Here is a 16,107-nt window from a genome sequence, read left to right as displayed (position 1 = left end):
TGGGTTCGAGTCCCAGCTCTACACGCGGCTGGTTGCTAATGCACACCGTGGGAGGCAGCGCTAACGCCTCCAGTACGTGGGTCCTTGCCATCCCTGCGGGAAACCTGGGTTGAGTTCCTGGCTCTTGGCTTCAGCTCTGCCCGTACTGTAAAAGGCTTTCCCGTGCCCTGCGGGCGGCAGGGTGTCGCGGAAGGTCCCCCGCTGTCCGGAAGCTGCTCCGGCCCTCACTGAGAGGGGTGGGCGTGGAGGGTCTTCCCGCAAAAAAGCGCCTTCTTCAATGCTCAGTTCGCCAGGCAGAAGCCAGGGCGGGCTCAGGAGGCCCCCCGGCCTGTGTCACACGCGAGGGGGGCGACCAGCAGGCCGAGGGCGCAGCTCTGGGACGGGGCCCTGGGCATGATGTGCACGACCCGCGGCTAAGGCACTTCCGGAAGTTAACCGCCGGGGTCAGGGCTCTTATTTGTTTCCGGACAGCGGCTGGCGGTCAAGCGCACCTTGGAGAGACCGCGGCCCGGGGCCAGCCCGCCGCCGTTCTCCCCCAGGCCCCGACGGGTCCGCGTCGGCCCAGAGCCCGGCCGCCGGGCGACGACCAGCGACCCCTCACCCCTGGCTCCTTTGATCGCCCGGGATTTGCAAACCCAGCCGACTGGGCGAGCCTGGCCGCGGACAGCGAGCACGGCCCACGAGCACACGGCCCGGCTCCCCGCCCCTGCCCTCGGGGCGCCCACAGCGGGAAGCCGTGGGCGGCCGCCAAGTCCACGCAGGCGCACTAGCAAGGCGCGGAGTTCCCGTTAGGGTCAAGGCCTCCTGGGGGCGTGGATTTCCTGGAACCGGAGTAACCGGGCTGACGGGTAACCGCGCCGCCCGCCGCTTTGCAACGCGCGCGCGCGAGCGCCGGGCCGGGAGAGGGGGGCGGGGGGGAGAAGCCGCGGCCTCGCAGAAGAGGGCGGGGCCTGCGCGAAGGGGCGGGGCGGTCGCTGGGGAGAGACGCGGCCTGCGCGCGCGGCGGTGCTTTGGCGGGAGGGGCGGGGCCTGCGCGGAGGGGCGGGGCGGTCGCTGGGGAGAGACACGGCCTGCGCGCGCGGCGGTGCTTTGGCGGGAGGTGCGGGGCCTGCGCGGAGGGGCGGGGCGGTCGCTGGGGAGAGACGCGGCCTGCGCGCGCGGCGGTGCTTTGGCGGGAGGGGCGGGGCCTGCGCGGAGGGGCGGGGCGGTCGCTGGGGAGAGACGCGGCCTGCGCGCGTGGCGGTGCTTTGGCGGGAGGGGCGGGGCCTGCGCGGAGGGGCGGGGCGGTCGCTGGGGAGAGACACGGCCTGCGCGCGCGGCGGTGCTTTGGCGGGAGGGGCGGGGCCTGCGCGGAGGGGCGGGGCGGTCGCTGGGGAGAGACGCGGCCTGCGCGTGTGGCGGTGCTTTGGCGGGAGGGGCGGGGCCTGCGCGGAGGGGCGGGGCGCGCTCCCTGCCGGGCCGATGCGCTCGGAGGAGCGGTCCCCGGGTCGCTGAAGCGGGAGCGCGCGCCCGGGTTTCCTACGGGACCTCTCCGCCCGTCCCGTCCGCGGCGCTGCTGGAAGTGACTGAGGATGTGACTGGGGCGGCGGCGGCTGGCGGACGATGCTCGCCCTCCTGGGCGCGACGACCCTGGTGCTGGCCGCCGGGGCCTGGTGGGTGTCGCCCGCAGCCGCTGGTGAGAAGCGAGGGGGTTTCGGTGTGGTCCGGGGGCTCCGCGGTGACGGCAGAGGGAGCTGTGCGGGCCCGCGCCGTGGCCCTGCGTGAATCTGTGGGCTGGGTCCGTGCGCGGCCCTGCGTGAATCCCTGTGGGCGCGGTCCGTGCGCGGCCCTGCGTGAGTCTGTGGGCTGGGTCCGTGCGCGGCCCTGCGTGAGTCTGTGGGCTCGGTCCGTGCGCGGCCCTGCGTGAATCCCTGTGGGCTGGGTCCGTGCGCGGCCCTGCGTGAGTCTGTGGGCTCGGTCCGTGCGCGGCCCTGCGTGAATCCCTGTGGGCTGGGTCCGTGCGCGGCCCTGCGTGAGTCTGTGGGCTCGGTCCGTGCGCGGCCCTGCGTGAATCCCTGTGGGCTGGGTCCGTGCGCGGCCCTGCGTGAATCCCTGTGGGCTGGGTCCGTGCGCGGCCCTGCGTGAATCCCTGTGGGCTGGGTCCGTGTGCGGCCCTGCGTGAATCCCTGTGGGCTGGGTCCGTGCGCGGCCCTGCGTGAATCCCTGTGGGCTCGGTCCGTGCGCGGCCCTGCGTGAGTCTGTGGGCTGGGTCCGTGCGCGGCCCTGCGTGAATCCCTGTGGGCTGGGTCCGTGCGCGGCCCTGCGTGAATCCCTGTGGGCTGGGTCCGTGCGCGGCCCTGCGTGAATCCCTGTGTGCTCGGTCCGTGCGCGGCCCTGCGTGAGTCTGTGGGCTGGGTCCGTGCGCGGCCCTGCGTGAATCCCTGTGGGCTGGGTCCGTGCGCGGCCCTGCGTGAATCCCTGTGGGCTGGGTCCAGGCCGCGGCCCTGCGTGAGTCTGAGGGCTCGCGCGGTCACAGCTTTGAGGTCTTCCGTGCACGGAACATTTGCTGTAACAGCTGCCCAGGGTTTTCATGTGTGTGCCGTGAGAAGCTAATTTGGGACTCGTCTAGAGAACTCGGGCGTAACTTGTAGGCAGTGAGCATTTATTGGGCTCACGCCGGGCGTTAACCCACGCATTGTAAGGGCGTTCGTGCACGGAGCTGCCACGCCGCTGTAGACACTGCCATCCTCCGGGTGTGGACCAGCGCCCTTAGAGACTGATGTGCCAGCAGCCGTACAGCCAGTCTAAATCAAACCCTGAGAATCCGGCCTCCGAGCCTTGGGGCTCACCCAGACTAAACTTTTCCTAAGAATCTGAGTTCTTCATTTTCCACTTGTGTGTTAAGGGCCTCGCTATCTTTTATCTCTTTTAATTTATTATTTTTCCCCAAAAAAGTAATAATCATATCTAAACAAAGCACGAATTCAAAGTTCAGGTTGTAACGTTGCCCCGCCTATTGAAAGTCACGACATAGTCATATTTGTTAACCTGGGAAATGCACTTTTGGACCCTAGACTAAGAAAACTGTCAATCAGGGGAGGAGATTTTGATTCATGTTGCTATGGATATGTGTGTTTTGGATTTACATCAGACGTAAAAAGCTAGTAAACTCTGTGTTCAGTCAAGGTCATTCTGGAAGGCTGGAAGCAGCCAGAAGAGTTTGTGTTGAATTAAATGCCCATTAGTACATTTTTACGTGCTGAAGAGTTGAAATCAAATATTAGAAGGATATTGCTAATAGTAATGTAGTAAAATCTGTGGAAACTGGGGCCAGTGCTGTGGCGCACTGGGTTAACGCCCTGGCCTGAAGCGCCAGCATCCCATGTGGGCACTGGTTCTAGTCCCGGCTGCTCCACTTTCGATCCAGCTCTCTGCTATGGCCTGGGAAAGCAGTAGAAGATTATGGCCCAAGTCCTTGGGTTCCTGCACCCTCGTGGGAGATCTGGAAGAAGCTCCTGGCTCCTGGCTTCGAATTGGTGCAGCTCAACTGTTGCAGCCATTTGGGGAGTGAACCATCAGATGGAAGACCTCTGTCTCTCTCTCTCTCTCCCTCTCTCTCTGCCTCTCCTCTCTCTGTGTAACTCTGACTTTCAAATAAAAATAAATAAATCTTTAAAAAAAAAAATCTGTGGAAACTAAGTAGAGTTTAACAACTATTTCCAAGTGCCTGGCTATCAATTATTTGCTGATTTCCCAATTACCAGATGTCTCTCACTCCCAGGTCTCCATTCTTTAGCAATAGAAGGGTTGCATCCCTTTGGAAATTCCGGGCTCTGCCTCATCAGATTTCCTTTATCTTGCACAGAATTACTAGAATTGGAACATTCTGGACAGTATGCTTATAACTGTTTCACAGGCCATCAGATTTTTTATCAAAGATTTTTATTTATTTATTTGAGAGGTAGAGTTACAGACAGTGAGAGAGAGAGACAGAGAGAGAGGTCTTCCATCTGCTGGTTCACTCCCCAGATGGCTGCAATGGCTGGAGCTGGGCCGATCCAAGCCAGGAGCCAGGAGCTTCTTCCAGGTCTCCCACATGGGTAAAGTGCTCAAGCACTTGGGCCATCCTCTCCTGCTTTCCCAGGCCACAGCAGAGAGCTAGATCGGAAGTGGAGCAGCCGGAATGTGAACCGTCGCCCACATGGGAGTCCGGCACTGCAGACAGAAGCTTAGCCTACTGCACCAAGCACTGGCCCCAGTGAGAGATTTTTAAAGACAAAATGAAGAGGGTTACGTAAGTTGTTGTGAAAGAATAATGTATGGATTCGATGATTGGGTAGCAGCAGTCCCGGGCTGAACACACGGTTGCGGGCAGGTCTCACAGAGGTGGCCTTTGGGCAAGGCTGTTGTTCTAGGTCCTGGTAGAAGGTCGTGTTTTGGAGAATCTCTTGCAGTCATTCCTGCTCTTGGGCAGATCATGTGTGAGGACCCTCCAAGACCTAATTATCGAGCACATCGGCAGATCTTGTACCAGTACCTGAGCCCTCTTAGTCGCACTTGTCAAGGTGGTCACTGTTGGGCAGCTCAGTCACCCAAGTGTCCCACTGCCGGAGGCCCTGTCACTACCAGGGCCCTGTTCAGTCCATCAGTTGTGCAGGTGGGCCGTGGCCACGTGCTGCCAGTGCTCAGCTGACCCAGAACTTCACTACATGCTGGGAGTCTCCCCTTGGAGTTGGCCATAAACTCTTCCCCCCACAGACACTTTAAGCATCTGCTGGGTCCCATGTGAGTAAGGAAAGGGGAGAAGGACAAGAGGAGGCAGTGCACAAACTCACAGCCAGATTGGGTGTGTGTGTGTGTGTTTTAAAGATTTATTTATTGGGGCTGGCGCTGTGGCTTAGCGGGTATGGGCACTGGTTCGAGTCCCAGCAGCTCCACTTCCCATCCAGCTCTCTGCTATGGCCTGGGAAAGCAGTAAAAGATGGCCCAAGTCCTTGGGTCCCTGCACTCACGTGGGAGACCAGGAAAAAGCTCCTGGGTTCAGATCGGAGCAGCTCCGGCCTTTGTGGCCATCTGGGGAGTGAACCAGCGGATAGACGACTTCTTTCTGTCTCTTTCTGCCTCTCTCTAACTCTGCCTTTCAAATAAATAAATAAATCTTTTAAAAAGATTTTTGAAAGAACTTGGGCCATCTTTTGCTGCTTTCCCAGGCCATAGCAGAGAGCTGAATTGGAAGTGGAACAGCCCAGACTCGAACTGGCCCCTATGTAGGATGCCAGTGCCACAGGCGGAGGATTAACCTATTGTGCCACAGCACTGGCCTCAGGCCATCAGATCTTGATTGATCTCTCTGAGCCCAACTCCTGCCCTTTGGCTGCATAGAATCTATGAATTCCAACAACCAGGATGTGTTCCAGGAAAATCCAGTCAGAAATAAGACAATTGACCACCAAAGGTGAGGGGTGGCCAAAGACAGAAGAAAGAAGTGGACAGATCCAACACTGGAGGAAGTGCAGCCTGGTGGGGAAGTGTGGTTGAGGGCGCCCTGTGCAGCCGCAGGGAGGGGACGGATGTGCGCACTCAGACGCTCGGCTCTCTGCCAGCCAGAGTGGGCTTCATTTTCCCCAAGGAGCGTGAAGGGCTGTGAACACATTCCAAGTATTAAACACTCCTGCACACGGCACTCCACAGACCTCTTCATGGCTCTGCTTATCAGGTAGTTCCTGTATGTGTACCAAGGACAGCAATGCCAGCTGCTTTAGCTCTCATGGTTTTGTCTAAGGTGGTGCAGGTTGTGACCAACAGCATCCCTGCAGGGTGGAAGTCACGTTAGAAAAGAGGGATAAGGATGTGTAGTCTGTTCAGGGATGAAGATTCAATGAATTGGAGTGGGAAACAAAACACCAGGGGTAGGGAGACCTAATCAGTGCCTCCTTAATTTTATTTATTTTTTTTTTTTCCCAGAAAACGTTTTCTCAAATGTCCCTCTTTTGCCCGTCTTTGTGGAGAGGTGTGGAATAGAGGTTCTTAGCGCAAGAAGGAATTCAGACATGAGACAGAGAGTAGTGCCATCGGAGTGTCTGGGCTCTGCGCTCTGGTAGTTGCTGCTGCGTGTGACCACAGGGACACAAGGAGATGAGTGGCCGTCGTTGGTGCCCCCTCTCCCGCTGTTCAAGCTCTCCCCACCTACCAGGTGTCTTCTAGGAGGTTAAAAGGGCTGGCAGCCTTTCTGCCCCCTCTGCCCTGTCCCTTCATTTTTCTCCTTTTTCGTTTTCGGGAGCCAGAGAAGGTTCAGACTAGGACGTCCAAAAGCCGCTGCTTATATGGGGAACCTTAGAAGGTAATTGTGCATACTCAGGGCACGGCTCAGGAAAGACTTAAAGTTTATACTTGGCATCGAGACAGTGATTTGTTTTTAAATAATAATAACAAAAATCCAGCAAACTCTGGGGAAGAGGGAGAAACTGATTTCTAGAGTACTGCATTGTTAGAGTCAAATTGTCAGTTTTCAGCAAAACATCATAAGGCACACAAAGAAAACAGGAAGTAAGGCCCACTGAAAGAAAAAAAATCACCCTGAAAAAGACCTGGTGACTCATCTACTAGAGAGACTTCAGAGCAGTTGTCTTAAAGACGCCTGGCAGGGGCGAGCGTGGTGATACAGGACGTTGAGCTGCCGCTGGGGACTTCCACGTCCCATATAAGAGTGCCTTGTCCAAGCCCTGGCTGCTCTGCTCTCTGTCCTAGCTTCCGGCTAACACACCTTGGAGACAGCAAGACGATGGCTCACGTAGCCAAGTTCCTGCCACCCACGTGGGAGACCCAGATGGAGTCCCTGGCTCCTAGCTGTGGCCTGGCCCTGCCCGGCCCCAGCTCTTGTAGGCAACCAGGGAGTGAACCGGTGGATGGAAGAGCTTTCTCTGTCTCTCCTCCTCTGTCATTCTGCTTTTCACATAAATAAGCAAAATTTAAAGGGAGTGTGTGTGTATGTGTGTGTGTGCACGTGCGCGCGTGCTGTGGGGTAGTGAATGAAGCCACTGCCTGCAGTGCCAGCATCCCATATGGGTGCCAGTTCAAGTTCCAACAGTTCCACTTCCAATCCAGCTCTCTGCTATGGCCTGGGAAAGCAGTAGAAGATGGCCCAAGTGTTTGGGCCCCTGCACCCGCGTGGGAGACCCAGAGGAAGCTCCTGGCTCTTGGGTTAGGATTGGCACAGCTTGTTGTGGCCATCTGGGGAATGAACCAGCAGATGGAAGACCTCTCTCTATCTCTGCCTCTGCCTCTCTCTCTAACTCTCTGACTTCCAAGTAAATAAATAAATCTTTAAAAAAAAAAAAAAAAGATACCCAGAGAACTAAAGAAAGCAGAGAAAAATCAGGAAAACAGTATATAAACAAAAAATGAATTATCAGTAAAGATAGGAAACAGAAAAATTCTGGAGCTGAAAAGTTACAACTGAAATGAAAAATTCACAAGAGGGATTCAGAATTTTTCTGACAATGAAAATTATCCAGCCTGAGAAACAAAAAAGACTGAAGAAAAGTGACAGTCTAAAGGACCAGGAAAGATACCATTGCACAGACTGACGTGCTGTGAAAGAGAAAAAGAGGGACAAGAGAATACCTGAAAAATACTGGCTGAAAACTTTGCCGATTTGAAGAAAGACATGAATAGAAACATCCGAGCTCAAGGAGCTCCAAGTACATGCACTTAGAGTCGCACACCAAGACACATTCTCATCACACTTGATTTTGAAGTAAAAAGAATCCCAGAAACAGGGAGAGAAGCAACTTGTTACATACAAAGAATCCTCAGTGAGGTCATCAACAGGTTTTTTTATTCAAAACTTTCGAGCCCAGAAGTCATAAGCCTAGATATTCAAAGTGTTTAAAAAAAAAATTAGCCAAGAGTCCTGTGTCTAGCAACATGTTCTTCAAAAATGAGGGAGAAAGGAAAGTATTCCCAGATTAAAGAAGAAGTTCCACAGCACCGCACCTGCCCTGCAGGGATGCTGCAAGGAGTCCTGGAAGTGAAAGGCCACTGGGAGCTCTGGGACGAAATGAAGATCTCAGTAAGCATGAGTGCAGGGAGAAGTATAAAAACTGGTACTGTGACAACAGTTTGTAACTCCACATTCTGTTTTCTATGTAATTTAAAAGACTAGTGCATTTAATTATGCTTAGAGGCACACAATGTATAAAGATAAAATACTGTGACAGTAACAATGGAAAGAAGCGGATGGTTGTGGAGGAGCAGAGCCTGTGAGTGTTGTTGACATTACGCTGATGTAACTGGATCGGAGCATCATAACTTTAGGTATTAAATGTAATCCCACAAAGGAGATAACTAGGATGTACACAGCAGAATTGGGAAAGACATTCAAACATTTCACTGCCAAAAGAAAGTCAACAAAATACAAGACAGTAATGCAGGAGCTTAGGGACAAAGCTGTAAAGCATATAGAAAACAAAACAAACTGACAGAAGTAAAGCCCTCATCAATAATTAAATTGAAATAAACTTGCCAGTCAAAAGACAGAGAATGGCAGAGTGGATAAAAACACCTGACCTAACTATTTTCTGTCCACGAGAGATTGGATCTGAAGTAAGTAAAAGATTGAAAAAGATACTCTGCAACTAGTAGCCAAAAAACAACAGGGGTGGCTATATTAATATCAGACAAAACAGACTTAGATTTTATAAGGTTACATTATTAACAAAAGCTTCAATTCACCAAGAACATATAACAATCATAAACATCTATGCACCTCATGACAGACCTTCATAATATATGCAACAAAAGCTGACAAAATTAATGGGGAAAATGGTTCTACAATTATAGGTGGAGACTCAATACTCCCTCTCAAAAATGAATGGAACAACTAGATAGAAGAGGAAACCCTTATCTCCACCAGAGGGGGGAATATTTGAATTCATCTCCAGAATACACAGAGAACTTTTAAAACCCAGCAGAAACAAAACAGCCAGATTCAAAAACGGACAAAGAATTTGAATAGACATTTCTTTACAGAAGATTCACGGATGACCAAGAAACACATGAAAAGATGCTTGAGGTCACTAATCATTATAGAACCAGAAATCAAAGCTACAGTGAGATGCCACCACACACCCACTGGATGGCGACTGTAAAACAATAACAAGTGTTGGCAAGGACGTGGACAAATAGGAATCCTTGTGCCCTGGTGTAGGGAGCAGAGGATGGCATAGACGCCGTAGAAAGCAGCGTGGCTATTCCTCAGGAAATTTAGGTCCCATGTGATCCAGCAACTCCGCTTTTGCGTATGTACCCAAAAGGACAAAAACTGTCTCAGAGAGATATTTGTACACCCGTATCCATGGCAGCATTTTCCACAATAGCTGAAATGTAGAAGCAAATGATAGAAGTCCCTGGGTGGCAATAGCTGGTGTTCATTGACCAGCAGTGGGACGGATACATACTGGGGTACTGCTCCGCCTTAGAGAGGGAGGCATTGGCCGTAATGTGGTAAACAGTGCGAGTGGGACAAGCAACTTCAGTCAGTCACAAGAAGACTAACACTGTGTGAGTGCCACTCATGTAGAGTTTCACTTTTACAAGGTGAAAGGAGTTGTAGAGATGGGTAATGTGATGGCTACACCATTGCTGTGAGTGTATGTAGGTAGTGACAGGGCTCCAGATGCTCAAAAATGGTTAAAATGTAAGTATTAGATGTATTTGCCAAGTTTTCAAACATTAAAAAGGATTTGAGAACTTAGTGCGTCTACTGAGTGTGAAATTGAGTGATACAGATTAAAGTGTGCCAAGTGTAAGAGAACAGTAAGTCAGCATGAGTCTGGTGCTTGGACAGTTTTCTCCGGGGGCTCAGGTTTGAGCGGCTCTTGGGAGGATCTGAGTGGTCAGAGGGAAGCGCATTGCAGCCCAGAGGGCCACAGAGGAAAACCCAGGAGGGAGGCGACCCAGCTGCTGGGAGATTTGTGTAGGGGGAGTAACGATGCAGGGAGACCCCTAGATGGAACTTCGTAAACATAAGCAGCTCAAACTTGACCTGCCCCGCAGTCCAGGCCTTTTCCGTGCTCGTGAAGGGTGTGGCTGACATGAGGTTCATGCTCCCGTTAGTTCTACGAGCAGCTGTCAACTTTGAAGTCACATCTGGCCAGCTGTGTGTCAGGGCATAGGAACCACCTCTTCTCCAGACAGACCGTGAGACCAAACTGGGGATGTTGAACAGTTGTATGTCAGTAACATGCTGAGGCCAAAGGAAAAGTCTGGTTGGTTTTTTTGTTGTTTTTGTTTTTGTTTTTGTTCTTTTTTTTAGATTTTATTTATTTATTTGAAAGTCAGAGTTACACAGAGAGAGGAGAGGCAGAGAGAGAGAGGTCTTCCATCTGCTGGTTCACTCCCCAATTGGCCGTTGCAGAGCTGTGCCAATCTGAAGGCAGGAGCCAGGAGCCTCCCCCAGGTCTCCCACGTGGGTGCAGGGGCCCAAGGACTTAAGCCATCCTCCACTGCTTTCCCAGGCCACAGCAGAGAGCTGGATCGGAAGAGGAGCAGCCGGGTGTGGAACCAACACCCATATGGGATGTCAGCACTTCAGGCCAGGGTGTTAACCTGCTGAGCCACAGCACCAGCCCTAAATTCTGGTTTTATGCAAAGACTTTTTTTTTCAATTGAAAGACAGCCTTTTTTGTAGATGATAAAACTTAACTTTTAATCAGTTCTGTCAGATGCAGAGATATAATTAGGCTCCCTTGACTGAGAGGAAATTGTTAGGCTTTTTAAGGTCTTTAAAAATACACTTTGCTGGGGGGACCGGAGCTATGGCATAGCAGGTAAAGCCCATATGGGCACCGGTTCGAGTCCTGGCTGTTCCACTTCTGATCCAGCTCTCTGCTATGGCCTGGGAAAGCAGTAGAAGGTGGCCCAAGTCCTTGGGCCCCTGCACCCTTATGGAAGACCCTGAAGAAGCTGCTGGCTCCTGGCTTCAGACTGGCCCTGCTCCAGCCATTACAGCCATTTGGGGAATGAACCAGCGGATGGAGGATCTCTCTCTTTCTGCCTCACAAATAAATAAATCTTTAAAAAAGGTTTTGTTGTAATTAAATGTATCCATTAATAGTAAAATTTTAGAAAATATTTCTGCAGTAAATATGTAATAATCTTCCTTCTGTCTTTACAGATGAAAACAACCTAGAATCTCCGCAAAATGTGGAAGTCTCTATCATGGATGACAACTTTACCCTGAAGTGGAACAGGAGCAATGAGTCTGTGCCAAATGTGACTTTTTCAGCAGATTATCAGATGTATGTAGCTACTCATTGATTTGCCACAATGATCTGAATAATGTTTGTGGTTTTGTCACTATAATTGCTTTTCAGATTTGGGAAGCATTTGGTTTCTCTCTTTGTGAGAAATTTTATGTCTACTTTACATGGTATTTATAACTTCATTTCTACAAATAGAGACTTAGTCAAATTCATCTTTTATAAAAAAAAAAGATTTATTTATCTGAAAGGCAAAGTTACAGAGAGGGAAAGAGAGGCAGAGAACGAGAGAATAAGCTTCTACCTGCTGGCTCACTTCTCAGATGGCCAAAACGGCCAGGGCTGAGCCAGGCTGAGGCCAGGAGCTGGAGCGTCATCCAGATCTCCCACATGGGTGGCAGGGACCCAAACACTTGGGCCATCTTCCACTGTTGTTTTTTCTTTCTTTCTTTTGTTTTAGGATACTCTTAAATAATTTTTGTTGTTTATTTGTGAGGCACAAAGAGACAGACAGAGCTCCTGTCCACTGGTTCCCTCCTCCAAAGGCCATCAGCAGCTGAGGCTGACAGTGGGGCTGGCCTGAGAGCCGAACCAGGAGCCAAGAACACCATCCAGGTCTCCCGCCTGGGTAGGCAGCAGGAAACCAATTGCTTGAGCCACCACTGTTGTCTCCCAGGGTCTGCGTTAGTGGAAAGCTGGAGTCAGGAGGGGAGGCAGGACCCAAACCCAGACACCCCAATATGGGATGCAGGCCTCCCAACCAGTGTGTTTTTTTTTTGTTTTGTTTTGTTTTGTTTTGTTTTTTGACAGGCAGAGTGGACAGTGAGAGAGACAGAGAGAAAGGTCTTCCTTTACCGTTGGTTCACCCTCCAATGGCTGCCATGGTCGGCGCACCGCACTGATCCGATGGCAGGAGCCAGGTGCTTCTCCTGGTCTCCCATGGGATGCAGGGCCCAAGCACTCGGGCCATCCTCCACTGCACTCCCTGGCCACAGCAGAGAGCTGGCCTGGAAGAGGGGCCACCGGGACAGAATCTGGCGCCCCGACCGGGACTAGAACCCGGTGTGCCGGCGCCGCAAGGCAGAGGATTAGCCTAGTGAGCCGCGGCGCCGGCCGTCCAGTGTCTTAACTACTGGGCCAAACACCCACCTTCTATTATCTTCTTAAACAACTGTAAACATATACCTATATGGGGATTATTTCAGATACTCTTAAGAATTATCCTTATAATAAAAACAAAGAGCCAGCCAGGACTGGGCCAGGCTGAAGCCAGGAGCCAGGAGCTTCCTCCGTGTCTCCCACGTGGGTGCAGGGGCCCAAGCACTTGGACCATCTCCTACTGCTTTCCCAGGCTATAGCAGAGAGCTGGATCGGAAGTGGAGCAGCCAGGACTCAAACTGGTGCCCATATGGGGTGCCAGCACCGCAGACAGGGCCAGCCCCTTAATATCTTTTTTAATACACTATCTCTCAGAACTTAGGACATACATCACTGGTAGGGATACACAGATGAATAAATTAGCAATTATAATTGCAGTGCCTAAAGAACATAGGCCATGTAAAACATGAGTGTTTATAACTTGTATCTAAGAGCTATCATCACACCTAAGTAGCATTCACTCTCCCATTCAACCATTGACCATTGGTGAGTCCTGTCACGCCTGACCCTCCTCCGAGTGCTTAAATGACATGAGCTCATCATGTAAAACTGGTTTTACAAAATGAATACTACATTGTATTTCAAAGTATATCTTGTTCTGATCTTAATTATTGTCCATGATCAGAGTTAGGGTTTTTTTTGTTTGTTTGTTTTGTTTTTTTTTTTTTAAGAAACTAGAGGGAAAGGGAGGAAGTTAAAGTATTTTCAGTGCCAGGTAGAATCTTAGACCTCAGGCAGGTAAAGAGCAGGGGAAACTGACCAGGAATGAAGTATTCCATGTGCTATGTCTATTTATAGTAATACTTGTTTTCTTTTTTTTTTTTTATTTGACAGGTACAGTTACAGACAGTGAGACAGAGAGAAAGGTCTTCCTTCCGTTGGCTCACTCCCCAAGTGGCTGCTATGGCCGGCGCTCCAGAGCCAGGAGCCAGGTGCTTCCTCCTGGTCTCCGATGCAGGTGCAGGGCTCAAGCACTTGGGCCATCCTCCACTGCCCTCCCAGGCCACAGCAGAGAGCTGGACTGGAAGAGGAGCAACGGGGACTAGAACCTGGCGCCCATATGGGATGCTGGCGCCACAGGCGGAGGATTAACCTAGTGCGCCATGGTGCCGGCCCCAACATAGTAATATTTTTTAATGTTTCCTTTTTGAAAGATATTGTAGACTTGGATCGGCACAAAGTTTATTTAGATCTTGTCCCTGGCTTCTAGTGCTTAACAATATTTGTTTTAATGCAGCTAGTGATAGAACTAGATTTAAAGAAAAAAAGCCCTTCTTAGAGGATGGCGTCTGTGGCTGGCTTAAGGTCGGTGGGCTTAACCCAGACAAGTTGAAATCTGCAAGACGCAGTTCTGTCCCCTGTCCCTGGCTCAGACCTCCGCTTCTCCTCAGGTGCTGCCTGCTTGAATGTTCCGCGCCAGCCTTGAATTCTCATCTGCTTACCCCTTTTCAAAAAAGAGGAATCTGATATCAGCCACTTAGACTTTTTTGATTTAACCATTTCCACATTGAGGAATGTATTATGATTTTCAGTTTCGGTTTGTTTTTTCTGGTGGTGTGAGTGACGGAATCACAGAGCCCGGGAAGCAGCTGGGGTGGTTTGGTTTGGAAACCCTGAGACCACTGTAAATCTGAGGTTGGTTAGGACAGGTGGGCTTTTCCAGGAGGAGGTCAAAAGGGGATCATCAGGTACAGTATTCAGAATTTCAGTAAGGAAGGCAAGCCCCAGAAACACAAAAACAGTTTGCTGGAAGTCACACAACTATTTTAACAAAGCCAACGCTAAAGTTACCTTTGCCTTATGGGTCATCTGCTTCTTTGAAATTCTCTTGGAGCCATCTACAAAATTATTGGCAGAGCTATATTAAAAACTTAACTCTGTGGGGCTGCCATTGTAGTGTAGTGGGTTAAGCTGTGGCCTGTGACACTGCATCCCATGTGGGCACCAGGTCCAGTCCCACCTGCTCCACTTCCAGTCCAGCTCACTGCTAATGGCCTAGGAAAGCAGTGGAAAATGGCCCACGTGCTTGGGCCCCTGCCATCCACATGGGAGATCTGGATGAAGCTCCTGGCTCCTGGCTCCTGGCTTTGGCCTGGCCCTGGTAGCCAGCAGATGGAAGATCTTTCTCTCTTCATAGCTCTTCGTTTCAAATAAATAATAAATTTTGAGGGGGTAGGGATACTGTGTGTCTGAATCACTCCATTTTACGAATAACTGAAAGAGTATGGAAGCATGTAAACTAAGTGTTAGCAGGACATTAGCTCAAGTAGAAGAGGTAACTGCTTAAATGAGCTTTATATTAGAAAATAAATTTCTTTGACAGTCGTGCATTTATACATTTGCTCATGCAGTTATTTGCCTTTTTCACATTAAAGGTCTGAGATGAATAACTGGATACAGTTACCTGGGTGTCAGTATGTTGCTGATACCGAATGCACCTTTTCTTTTCTCAAGTTAAATGTTCTTGATGAAATTACGTTGCGGATAAGAGCAGAAAGAGGAAACAGCACTTCTGCGTGGTATATTGTTGACTCATTTATACCATTTCTAAAAGGTAAGAAAAAATTGCTGGCTGAATTACATGATATTCTTTAGTGACTGTCGCCGGACCAATTCCCCTTCTAAGCCTGTTCATCGCATAATACATGAGCAAAGATTTCCTTAAATCTGTAGCTCCCTCCAGCTGTGGTGCCATTTAGATGCCTTCTCTATAGTAGTGGTTCTCAAAGCATGGTCCCCAAGACCCTTTCAGGGTGTCAAAAGTGTTTCCATGATTATTTTAATAGTTGTTTGTTTTAGTTTTATTCCCTCTTGCATCTGCAGTGGTGTTGTTGAAAGGTGGCTGTTTAATGTGTGATGGGCAGTTGATTGAAAGGCAGGGTTACAGAGAGACAGAGAGAGAGAGAGAGAGAGAGAGAGAGAAATCTTCCATCCACTGTTTCACTCCCCAAATGGCCACAACAGTCAGAGTTAGGCTGATCCAAAACCAGGAATCAGGAGCTTCTTCCAGGTCTCCCACGCAGGTGCAGGGGCCCAAGACTTGCCTGATCTTATGCTGTCTTCCCAGGCCATAGCAGAGAACTGGATTGGAAGTGGAACAGTCGGGAATTGAACTGGCATGCATGTGGGATGCCGGCACTGCAGACAGAGGCTTTACCCGCTATGCCACAGCACCACCCCCCCAAATAGATTTTTAAAAAATACAAAACAGTACCACTTGTCTCACTAGATTTTTTGTTGCTTTGGAAACTACATTTTCAATAACAAACGTTTGCTGTGTTGTAATGGGTTTATCATTGGTATTTTTAATGAATTCATAAATATTCTGAATTTTAATGTTTAACATGCTAAATATCAGAAAACACACCCATGTGAACAAAAGTTCTTTGGGAGCCTCAGTAATTTTTTTAAAGTGTGAAGCGGAGACTGGCACATGGAGCAGTGGGTCAATCCATTGCCTGCAAAGCCCGGCATCCTCTCTGTGTGCCGGTTCGAGGCCTGGCTGCTCTGCTTCAGATGCAGCTCCCTGCTAATGTCCTGAGAAGGCAACAGAAGGTGACCCAAGTGCTTGGGCCCCTGTCACCCACATGGGAGCACTGGATGGAATTCTTGGTTCTTGGCTTCAGCCTTACCCAGACGTGGCTGTTGTAGCCATTTGAAAAGTGAACCAGGCCGGCGCCGCGGCTCACTAGGCTAATCCTCCGCCTGC

The 16,107-nt window shown here is 50.6% G+C and overlaps 1 protein-coding gene across 2 annotated transcripts in view; it reads left to right on the top strand.

Annotated features, from left to right (window-relative positions):
• Positions 1–1,402: 1,402 nt before the first annotated feature.
• Positions 1,403–16,107, top strand: part of IFNAR1 (interferon alpha and beta receptor subunit 1) — a 28,693-nt gene continuing 13,988 nt past the window's right edge. The window contains exons 1-3 of one of the 2 annotated variants that reach the window (XM_051833617.2): positions 1,403–1,675; positions 11,156–11,279; positions 14,774–14,952. In XM_051833617.2, coding sequence (XP_051689577.2) covers positions 1,603–1,675; positions 11,156–11,279; positions 14,774–14,952 — 376 coding nt within the window. In that variant the 5' untranslated portion in view covers positions 1,403–1,602. The remainder of the gene's footprint in view (positions 1,676–11,155; positions 11,280–14,773; positions 14,953–16,107) is intronic. The other variant, XM_051833618.2, reaches the window with a different exon arrangement.

This window comes from Oryctolagus cuniculus, chromosome 4 (genome assembly GCF_964237555.1).
Source record: "Oryctolagus cuniculus chromosome 4, mOryCun1.1, whole genome shotgun sequence".
NCBI classification, from domain to species: domain Eukaryota; kingdom Metazoa; phylum Chordata; class Mammalia; order Lagomorpha; family Leporidae; genus Oryctolagus; species Oryctolagus cuniculus.
Note: the sequence above shows the minus strand (reverse complement) of the source record. Positions and strands in the feature narration are given on the sequence as shown.